At 43.4% G+C, this 11877-nt stretch overlaps 1 protein-coding gene and 1 pseudogene across 1 annotated transcript in view; one reads left to right on the top strand and one right to left on the bottom strand.

Moving 5' to 3' along the window:
• The window catches only part of FAM168B (family with sequence similarity 168, member B), a 34349-nt gene extending 25360 nt beyond the window's left edge, over positions 1-8989 (bottom strand). The window contains exon 1 of the mRNA XM_006903357.1: positions 8917-8989. Coding sequence (XP_006903419.1) covers positions 8917-8986 — 70 coding nt within the window. The 5' untranslated portion in view covers positions 8987-8989. The remainder of the gene's footprint in view (positions 1-8916) is intronic.
• A 945-nt stretch (positions 8990-9934) lies between these two features.
• LOC102858623 lies at positions 9935-10957 on the top strand (annotated as a pseudogene).
• Positions 10958-11877: the final 920 nt, after the last annotated feature.

Genomic DNA, 11877 nt, shown 5'->3' with positions numbered 1-11877 from the left:
GGGAGGGTGGAGGGACAGCGCAGGAGGGGAAGAACCTCTATGAGATGGATTGATTCGGTGACTGGGGTAATCGGGATGGGTGTATCAGAGGTGGTGCGGTTGGCACAGGATAGAGCAGGGTTTAGGGCTGATGTGCATAGGGTCGCTATGAATCGGAAACGACTCGATGGCACATAACAACAACAACAACAACAATTCTACATCAGTTTCCGTTACCTTTTATACCTGAGACACCTGTCAATGCTGGTTGTGGGCAAGAAACTAAAGTGTGTACTTTCCCTGGGCACAAAGGACAAAGAGGAGAATGAATGCTAGCAGTCTTACAGAGATACAAGGGATGAAATATTTAAGAAGTGGCAAACCAGTGAAGTCCTTTCAAAACACTTACCAAATCCCAAATATACAGGCATAACCCAAAATTCAAGTTGGATAATAATAAGCTGTGGAATGAGGTAGATCACTGTTGTTCCGAACATCTTAAATAATTTTACATTTCTGGAATAATTTATTCTTTTAATCTATCAAGTTTGTATTTATTATAGCTACCACAGGAAACTATTAGGTACCATTGGGTCAAAAATGACCCAAACCCTGTCCTATCCTCACAATTCCTGACACACTAGAGCCCCTTGCAAGTAGATACTGTGCCAATCCATCTGGTTGAGGGTATTCCTCTCTTTCACCAACCTTTACAAGCATGACATCTGTAAGGAAGAGTTTCTCCTAGCAACATGCCCAAAGTATGAGAGACAAGGCTTTAACATCCCTGCCTCTAAGGAGTACTCTTGCTGCACTTTCTCCAAAACATATTTATTTGTGCTTTTGGCAGTCCAAAGGATATTCAGTTCTCTTCCAAAACACCACAGCTCAAAGACATCAATTGTTCTTCTGTTAGCCCTATTCACTGTCGATCTGTGAGAAGTATAACAGGTGATCAGAAAGACCATGGCCTGAATCAGCCACACCTTAGTCGTCAAACTGACATCAATGCTCCTCAATCATTTGGAGAGGTCCCTGACTGCACTCTCCCCGTACAATATGTCTCCTGATTTCCTGGCTACTAGTACCAAGAAGTACCAGAAGTTCAAACAGGATTTAGAAGAGACTGTGGCACCAGGGATATCATTGCTGATGTCAGATGGATCCTGGCCCAAAGAATACCAGAAGAATGATACCATATAGAAACACATTAAGTCTAGAAAGCAATGAAAAAACACCAAAAATGCTAAGTGTGAAAATAGAGAATGAACAAAATTAAAGGAGTCCTGGTGGAGCAATGGTTAAACTCAGTGATTCAAAGACACCAGCCAATCCATCAAAAGGTGAAACTGTTTGCTTCCATAAAGATTTATAGTCTTAGTTGCTCAGAGCAGAACAGAAGGAAGAAAGGCAAAGACGCATGCACACAATAAGTTCAAAAGACTACATGATTGGGTGAATCTCACATTCCATAACCCTGAGACAAGAAGAACACAATGGCGCCTGGGTATCACTGCTAATGACTCTGCCAGGAATCGTTTCAGAAAATCCTGGATAGCACAGGGGGGCAAAGTGGAACAAAACAGAGAAGGCAAAAAGAAGCAGTAGCCAGGCTTCCCGGCCGGGTGGAGCCCTCAAGACTATGGCCCCTAATCACCCTTTGAACCTAGAACAAAACTCAGCTCCTAGGCTCACCTTTCAGTTAAACAAGTCTGAAAGGTGACCAGTAAACCAGGAAGACTCATATCTTAGAATAACTAATCATATAATGTTGAAAGGGTAGCATTTACCTGGGAGAAAGCTCAGAACTCTAGAAGTGGTGGGAGAGAAATAATGGAAGGGAACCAAGAATGACACGGAGGAAATAGGGAGGGTGTGCTTTGTGTGTACTACAATTATACTACAAATCAAAGTGGAAAAATGGTTTAATAGGAAACTAATTTCTTTGTGAACTTCCATTCAAATCATAATAAAAAGGTGAGGAAGGGAGAATCTGTAGCCTTGGAAACTACAGACCAAGAGTTTTTAAGATCCAGACACGAATTCAAGGCACCTAATAACAAACAACAGCAATGTCACATTAAGTACGGAGCAACTATCAAAATTTAAAGCTACGGAAATTTCCTTCTAAAAGTCATTTTCCATCTGTGCTATATGCCACATAAGACCAGTCCACACTTTAGGGAGAACTACTGCAGAGAGCCTTGTTGGCTGTGCCCTTCACAGAGGCAAACCAACAGCTCTTTCCGGCTTTCCTCCAACTGGTCCCTAGGTGGTTCTGACAAGACTGCCAAGTGCTTGCACCACCAAGGTTCTGTGTAAGGCAAAATCAGGCATTTTCTTTCATTCCAATTGACCAGAGGTAGCAAACTACAATCTACAGGCAAACCCATTCTATCATAAAGCTTTTTTGTTTATATAAAGTTTTATAGGATACAGGCACAGTCTAGAGCTGCTTTTGTGCTGCAAAGGTAAGCTGAGCAGTTTCAACAGAGTGGGAATAAATCACTAGCACTGGCTCCATACATAAGGTTGCCAATTCCTACTTCTAGCCAGCCAAAGAGCAAGAATGGCATTTATATCTTAGTCTACTCATAGCATTACAAAGAAATGGTGTATGCATGGTAGGTAATCAATATTTTGTACGATGGACTAGTTTCTGGCTACATTACATTCAAGAGCCTCTTCACATAGTTTGTTGAAGATTTTAAAAGTAGGTTTGTTTTTGTTTGTTGTTTATTGTTGAGTCAGAACCAACCTATAGCTGACCCTCCAGCAGGTTTTCAGTCACAGTAAATCACACAGCAGTGCCCATCTTCTCTCTGAGCAGCTGGTGGATTCAAACTACACACCTTTGTGCTGACAGTGCAATTCCTACTGTTAAGCTGCCACCAGAGGAGCTCTGGTAACCTAGTGGGTAAAGAATTGTACTACTAATGCAAAGGCAGGCAGTCTGAAACCACCAGCTTGAGTCAGAGAGACAGAGGGACAGAGGAGAGGGAGAGGGACAAGGAGAAGGAGAGGGAAAGGGGAAGGGAGGGAAGGGGTGGGGAGGAGAGGGGAGGAGGAGAGAGAGGAGAGGGAGATGCAGTCTCCTCCACTGTAATTTACAGTCTCTGAAAACCCTCCGGAGAGTCAGCTATAGGTCGGTTCTGACTTGATAGCAATGTGTTTCAGTGAAAAGTAGGTATCATCAATAATAACTTTTCACCAACTGTAAAAGTCTCTCACTCCTTTTCCTCCACTCTATCTGATCCTTCTGGAGTTCAATTTTCCTAAGCCTCCTCATTCTAGCATCTATTATTTCTTTATTCTTTTTTTTTGGTGCACCTTAGTTTTTGTGGGTTTTTAAAATTTTTATTATTTTTGTGTTTGTTTACCATCAAATCAGATCTGACTGGTACAGGACGAGATTGTCCCTCCTTCCCCAGCAGAGCATCTGGTGGACTGTGCACCTCTGGGATTGTAGTTGCAACTCCTTGCCACTAGGCCACCAGAGTTCTTCTAGCATCTATTATTTAACTGGTCTCCTATTTCTCTCTTCTCAAAGCTGTACTTTCCGTTTGTGTGCTGAGCAAATTATTCAAGAAGCTGGATTCTTTAAAGAAGATTGTGTCATCAGGATCAGAAGAAGACTCATCAATAACCTGTGTTATGCAGATCACACAACCTTGCTTGCTCAAAGTAAGGAGGACTTGAAACTTACTGCAGAACATCAAAGAATACAGCTTTCAATATGGATTACATCTCAACAGTAAGAAAACAAAAATTCTCTCCACTGGTTCAATAGGCAACTCATGATCGATGAAGACAAGATTGAAATTGCCAGACTTCATCTTTCTTGGATCCACAATCCTTGGGTATCAGCAGTCAGGAGATCAGATAACCTATTGTATCGGGAAAAGTATGTCGTCAGAGATTTCTCCAAATTATTGAAGAGCAATGATGTCAGTTTGAGAATCAGGGTGCGCTGATTTAGGTCATAGCCTTTTTAATCACTTGCTATGCATGTGAGAACTGAATAATGAATAAGGATGACAGAAGAAGAACTGATGCCTTTGAGCTGAGCTATTGGGAGTACTGAACATCCTGTGATTGCCCAAATACAAACAAAAAATTGGTCTTGAACAAAGCGCAGCCAGAGTGCTCCTTGGAGGCAAAGATGACAAAGCTTCATTTCACATACCCTGGGCAGTTGGAGGGGATATTTCTCGGAGAGGGACATCTTATTAGCAAAAGAGAAATCCATGGATTGACACAGTGTTAACAGACTGACATGGTGACTGCTCACTCAATGGGCTCAAGTATGTAAAAAATGATAAAGATAGGACTGGATTCAGATCTGCTGTTTGGAGGGTTGCCTTGATGATCCGATCCCGTCGTCTGTCGTGACTGCCGCTGACTGACGGATAATGATGTGTTTAATAATTTACATTGTCAACTGACAGAACGTGGTCAGTGGGGACTTTTTTGCAGGCATGATACACATCACACATCTCTGCATGTGCATCTACCAGGAAAAGCAGCAGGATCTCTCTCACTTGTAAGGCTCTCAATTTCTGGACCCCTAAAGTACAAGCTAACAAAAATGTCAAACAGCCTTGAATGGTTATAAACTCTTAGGAAAGATTTTCACCACCACCCCTGCAGCAGAGCCAAAGTAGAGACAATCTTCTTTTTGGGGCCAGAGAATGAAATTTTTTGTCTGTATACTCAATGAAATATAGTCCTCTGAATGTATCAGATTTGAGAGTACTCAGCACTGGTGGTCTAGTGGTAAGAAGCTGCACTGCTATCCTGAAGGCCCATGGTTTGAATCCACCAGTTGCTCTGAAGGAGAAGGATGGACAATCTCCTTCTGTGCCTATGAAAACCTGCTGGAGGGTCATCTATGGGTTGGTTCTGACTTGAAGGTACACAACAACATCCACCTCCAGTAAGCTCTGGTGACTTAGTGATAAGGAATCACACTATCAAAGCAAAGGTGGTTTGAATCCACCAGCCACTTGGCAGGAGAAAGGCAATTTCTGCCCAATCAATTTACTTCCTCTGAAAATCCACTAGAGGGTCAGTTATGGGTCAGTTCTGACTTGACAGTACATAACAATATCTACCTCTCATGTCCTCATTTTCTATCCCCATGGGGATAAATAATTAAGACTCAACAAGAGTTAATATCAGGGCCAGGGTCAGGCTTATCTTAAGTTTTCAAAGTGGCATCCCTGCTCTTTAGCACTTTAAAAAGGTCTTCGGCAGATTGGCCATGTTTAATTTCTTGACTGTTGATTCCATGGATATTGTTTAAGGGTCCAAGTGAAAGGAAATCCTTGATATAACTTTTCTCCACTTATTATGATGTCATTTACTAGGTGATTTCTGTTGTTTCTATGAGGTACAATCCACAGTAAAACCTTAGAACTTTGACTCAAACCTTGGAACAGTATTTTCAACTGTTCCACAAGCACATAAAAGTTGGACAATGAATAAGCAAGATCAAAAAGTAACAGCCAAATTTGAATCACAGTAATAGCAAAGAACAGAATATCCTACAGACTGCTGAAAGAACAAACCTGCCCTGGAGAAAATGCAGCCAGAGTGCTCCTTCGAAGTAAGGATGGTGAGACTTCATCTCACACACTTTGGATATGCTATTAGAAGCGTTAGTCCCTGGAAAAGGCTTGGAAAAGTGAAAGATTAGCAAAATCAAGAAAGCCCCTCCAAGAGCTGAAGTGACACAGTGGCTACAATGAGTTCACGCACAGGAGACACTGTGACTGTCAGCATGGTCCATGATTAAGCAGGGCTTTGTGGGCCAGAGCTGACTCAATGACACCTGCATTCTTCTTGTATCCTGAATTAAAACCAAGTGAGTTTGCAGGAAAGTAAGAGAAAGATCTCTAACCACACCTAAAGAAATAGAGTAACCAGTACCTTTGGCCTGGTGTCTCAGTAGAATTAAGCATTGGGATGTTAACTGAAAGATATGGCATGAGAGAAAGGTATGGGAGGTTTCAATAAAGAGTACAGCTTTAGAAACCCTAAGGAACAAGTCCGCCTACTCCTTCATTGTAACTGTAAATTAGCTGGAAGGCAGTGAGCCGATTTGTTTCCCTCCAACATTTGACCTAATTTGAGAGTACTTAGTATGATTATTTTAGGGTTTTTTTGGTTTGGTTTCTTCCCCCCATTTCTATGGCAATTATTATTATTTAGCTACACACAGCCTAGATTTGTTTGAAGCCTGACATACATTTCTCTAATGCCACGTCTTTCAGTTAACATCCCAAGGCTTAATTCCATTGTGATGCCAGGGCTCCTTTCAAGGCCAAAGGTACTGGTTACTCTATCTCTTCAGGTGTGATTAGAGATATCTCCCTTACGTTTCTGAAAACTCAGCTACTTTGAAACTGAGTTGGTTGGTTTATTTGACTTTCTAGGGCTTCTGTCAATTGGTATGCTGTCAATTTCTTGGCCCATGTTTTTTACCAAGCCCTTCAGAGCATTTTGAACTTCCTCCATCATCACAGGCTCTTGATAATAGGAACTGATGGCATATCAACTGACATATTTCAACAAACAGACGCTGCCCTGGACACATTCACCAAGTTGTGCTAAGAAATCTGGAGGACAACCACCTACCTGGCCAACTGACTGGAAGAGGTTGATACTTATCCCCATTCAAAAAAAAAAAAGGTAATCTGATAAGTGTGTGGAAATTATCAAACAATATCATTAATATCACATGCAAGCAACATCCTGCTGAAAATTATCCAAAAACGAATGGAACAGCACACCAAAAGAGAACTGTCGGATGTGCAAGCTGGGTTTAGAAGACACTGTGGCAATAGGGACATTATAGCCATGTCAGATGGATCTTAGCTGAAAGCAGACAGTACCAGAGGAATTTCTATCTGTTTCACTGACTATGCAAAGGCACGTGACTGTGTGAATCACTACAAACCATGGCTAACTCTGAGAAGAACGGGGAATCCCAAAATACTTGATTCTGCTTATGCGAAACCTATACTTGAACCAGGAAGTAGTCGTCAGAACAGAGCAAGAAAACATTGGATAGTTCAGAGTCAGAAAGGGTGGATACCAGGGATACATCCTATCTCCATATCTTTTCAATCTGTATGTAGAACAGATCATCTGGGACACTGGGCTCTATGAGGAGGAATGTGCCATCAGGATTGGAGGAAGACTCACCAACCACCTGCTTTATGCGGATGAAGCATCCTTGCTTGCTGAAATTGAGGAGGACCTGAGGACTGCAGCCTTCAATATAGACTGAAGCCGAACATCAAGAAAACAAAGATTCTCACCAACGGGCTAACTGACAGCATCACGACAGACAGCAGTGACAAGATTAAGATTGTTAACAGCTTCAGCTTGCTTGGCTCCACAATCAACACAGCCAGGAAATAAAAAGACTGTCAGGGACCTCTCCAGAGTACTAAAGGGCAACAATGTCAGTCTAGAGACTAAGATGGGCCTGATCAGGCTATTGTCTTTGGAATTACTTGCTATGCATTAGAAAGCTGGACAATGACTAAGGATGGTAGAAGATCCCTTTGAGTTGCAGTTCTAGAGAAGAGTAGTATTGAATGGACTGCTAAGAGAACAAACAGGGTTTGTCCTTGAGAGGGTGAAACCAGGTTGTTCTGAGGAGACAAGGATTTTGAAGCTTTGTCTGACATATTTTGGGCATGCTGCAAGGAGAGACCAGCCCTTAGAGAAAGACATCATGCTTAGAAAGGTGGAGGGACAGGAAAAGAGAGGAAGACCCTGGATGAGATGGACTGACTTAATGACTGGGGTCATGGACTGGGTGTGTCAAAGACAATGAAGCTGGCTCAAGATAGAGCAGAATTCAAAGCTGTTGTACATAGGGTTGCCGTGAGTCAAAAGCGACTTGACAAAACATTAACAATACAACAGGAATTTCATAATAACACAGTTTTGAGGTAAGGCCTTCCAAGCTTATTAACAAAATCAACAATGATGTTTTATAGTCAAACTAAAAGCTACTGCTTGTTTAAAATCACCAAATCAGGAAAACCATTTGCTACTTTTAACCAACCTGTTCCTATCCTTCTAATTTTTGTTCTGCTCCTCTCTCACAGCCCATGTTAAATTATCAGGCTCCATTAATGGTGGGGAATGTGGCGCAGGCCTACTCAGCAGAACCCCTGGCTTAGGGATGCGCACCGGATGGAAGGTGACCTAGTCAGGAAGAAGTACCCAACTCTGTTATGAATACAAAGTAAGAACTCCCACAGTGCTTCCCTAGAGCCCAATACCACTGAGTCTATTCCAGCTTTTAGCAACTCTCCATTGGGTTTCCAAGGCCATAAAATTCTTTACAGGAGAAGACTGACCATCCTCCCCCCATGGAGCCACTGGAGAATTTGAGCAACTAACCTATGCTTAGAACCACAGCACAAGGGTTTCCTGTAGGAGCCAATATAGTTCCAAGCCCAGGAGTTAGCATGGTGGTACAGTGCAGAGATGCACTACATTCCAAAGGAGGAGTCCTTCCGATGGAAGCAACCAGCAGTGGCTTCCCAGGAAAAAGAAGAACAATCTCCTCTCAGGCAATTGACAGTCTCTGAAAAGTCCCTAGAGTTAGAACCAGCACTTGTGCCAGTTCCAACTCAAAAGTAACGAGTCTGAGAACCACCACAGCAGAAGTATAACCAACACTGAGCCAGTACTGAGGACATGAAGGTGACATCAGGAGACAGAAAATGGAGACTCTACTTGCCATTGTTTATTTCCTTGATGAAAGTCAGTGCCATCTCTTTAATTTGTTTTGGTGGTGTTTTTTCAATTCCACAGCCAATACCATTTTCTTCCTTGTTTATGTCACCTGGTGCTAATCTTTTCAATTGAATTCATTCTTAACAACATTTTAAAAAAAATCCATTTCTTTACCTGGATAACCAATTCCTTTGGCATTTACATAGGGAACCCCAGACGATCCAGGGCTATAAACAGGATTCATGATTTCAAGAACTAAAAGAAAACAAAAAAAGTGCGTTAGCCATTTGTTGTGGTTCTCAGGTTTTCCTCCAATACCAAACCAAAAACCAAAGAGCTATAAACAATATTTATGTGGAAAATAAAACAAAAAACCATTATACAAAAGAAAACAGAACGTTAGTTAGCCAAGTGTTTTTGTTCCCAGATTTTTCTCCAACATCAGTCACAAGAGCAATTCCCAGTGTTGTTGTGCAGCAAGGAGTTGGAATGAACTCACAGCTGACCCTCCAGTAGGTTTTTGGAGGCTGGAGATGGCACAGGGGGAAACTGTCATCCTTCTCCTCTGGAGCAGCCAGTGGATTCAAACTGTGTGTGGGTTGGCACCACAATTCCTTACCACTAGACCACAAAACTAGTTCCTTCTTTAGATTACTGTAAAACAATCTGATGACTTGTTCACTGCCACTGCCACCCAGCACCTGCTGTTTGCTGCTGAATCAGAGCTGATCGGCCAGCAGGTTTTCAGAAGCAATAAACGGCACAGGAATAGACTGCCCATCCTTCTCCCACTTAGCATCTGGTGAACCATGTGCTTTTCAGATTGCAGCACAACTTCTTACCACTAGGCCACCAGAGCTCCCTTTTGTTCTCCCAACCAGCCAAGAATTGGGGGGGGGAGAGTGTCCTCACCAGAACAGTGCAAATCTTCCTTTATATCTCTTTTCAGATCTCTTGTTCATAGAGTCACTATGGGCAACAGCAACTACTTAAAACAGCTGGGAGAGGGGAGTCGGCAACTACTTAAAACAGCTGGGAGAGGGGAGTCGACCAATAATAACCTAACTATCCCTGTAGCAGAAGATCTAGCCATAGCCTGAAATACTATGTGACTGCTTTTACAAAGTGTTTAACAACCCAGCTCCGCAGCACGGAGACCACCCCGCCCCTCAAACATCCTCACGGGGACTTCATGGCACCACCCCGAATTGGAACACACAATGGCACTTTCCACTGCGGCAAGGCACTGGCTTGCGCCCTGCTTCGACTCCTGCCAGAGTACCAGGATGCAGAGATTGTGCGGACTCGGGACCCCGAAAAACTGGCCTCTTGTGACATCGTGGTGGATTGTGGGTGACGAATATGACCCTCAGAGACATCGGTATGACCATCACCAGAGGTCTTTCACTTGAGACCATGAGCTCCTTGTCCCCTGGAAAGCCTTGGCAGACCAAGCTGAGCAGTGCAGGACTCGTCTATCTGTACTTCGGTACAAGCTGTTGGCCCAGTTGCTGGGCACTAGTGAAGAGGACAGCATGGTGGGCACCCTCTATGACAAGATGTATGAGAACTTCATGGAGGAGGTGGATGAAGTGGACAATGGATCTCCCAGTGGCCAGAAGGGGAACACTGATACACACTGACCATGAACCTGAGTGTCCGAGTTTGCTCGACTTAATCCCACCTGGAATCAGTCCAACCAAGACACAAAGGCAGGGCCAACGTGCAAAGGATCTGGTTCGGGAATATTTTCTCCAGAGACTAGACTTTTACTAGCACAGCTGGCTGCCAGCCCTGGCCCTAGTGGAAGAGGCCTTGGCCCAGCGCTTCCAGGTGGACCCAAGTGGGAAGATAGTGGAACTTGCCAAAGGTGGTTGCCCCTGGAAGGAGCACCTCTACCACCTGGAATCTGAGCTGTCCCTCCCCCAGTGGCCATTGCCTTTGTTATCTATACTGACCAGGCTGGGCAGTGGCAGGTACATGTGTGCCTAAGGAGCCCCACTCATTCCAGAGCCGGCTGTCCCTGCTGGAGCCATGGCAGGGTCTTTGGGACAAGGCCCTGGATGAGGTCACTGGGATCTCTGGCTGCAACTTCGAACACGCCAGCGGCTTCAGTGGTGGACATCATACCCGAGAATGTGCTTTGAGTATGGCCCATGCCACCTTGGCTCAGGGTCCACTACCTATGCCTCCAATAAACGCCCAAGGCCAATAAAAATGTCTCATATTGAACAAAAAAAAATCAACAAAGTGTTTAACAACTGACGATAGATATGTTAAGGGATTGGGGGGCAGTAAAGTTTAACACTGCACCATTAAGTATGATGCAAAAATGTACAGCTACTTATAGATATGGGCACTCCTCACACAAGCACAGAAAGAAGTCTGGGGAGGAAAACACATCAAAACATTAAGCTAGTTTTCTTTTTTTTTACATTTTATTTTCTGACAGAACTTTAAAGTTACAGCCACAATTCTACCTCTTTCAACAAAAATAAGATTCTCATTAATACTGCCAGAAATTTCCTCTGAATTTTAGACCTTAAATGTGGCTGCTATATTGAAGCCACTATGTCAATTCATCTGGCTGAGGAGGTCTTTTTCACTGAGCTTCTACTTTACCAAGCATGACAAATAACGAAGAAATAATTAAGTGACAGCTGCATTCAGAGACTACTGGGTTGCTTAGAGATGCAGGACACCAGCAAAATATGATCATGGAGAGATCAATTAGCAACATGTGTAGATTCTAAGTGTGTGGATCATAACAAACTGTGGCAACTCTGAGAAGAATGGGAATCCCAGAACATTTAATCGTGCTAATGCGAAACCTATACTTGGACCAAGAGGCAGCCGTCAGAACAGAGCAGGGCAACACTGCATGGTTCAAAATTGGGAAGGGTGTACGCCAGGGATGTGCCCTGTCTCCATACCTTTTCAACATGTATGCAGAGCAGGTTATCCGAGAGGCTGGGCTCTATGAGGAGAAGTGTGGCGTTAGGATTGGTGGACAATCTATCAACAATCTGCATTATGCAGATGACATAACCCTGCTCACTGAAACTGAGGAGGACCTCATGCACTTACTGCAGAGGGTCAAGGACTGCAGCCTTCAATATGGACTGAGGCTCAATG

The sequence above is a fragment of the Elephantulus edwardii genome, unplaced genomic scaffold (genome assembly GCF_000299155.1).
Source record: "Elephantulus edwardii isolate Elephantulus edwardi_28Jun2011 unplaced genomic scaffold, EleEdw1.0 scaffold00584, whole genome shotgun sequence".
NCBI classification, from domain to species: Eukaryota; Metazoa; Chordata; class Mammalia; order Macroscelidea; family Macroscelididae; genus Elephantulus; species Elephantulus edwardii.
Note: the sequence above shows the minus strand (reverse complement) of the source record. Positions and strands in the feature narration are given on the sequence as shown.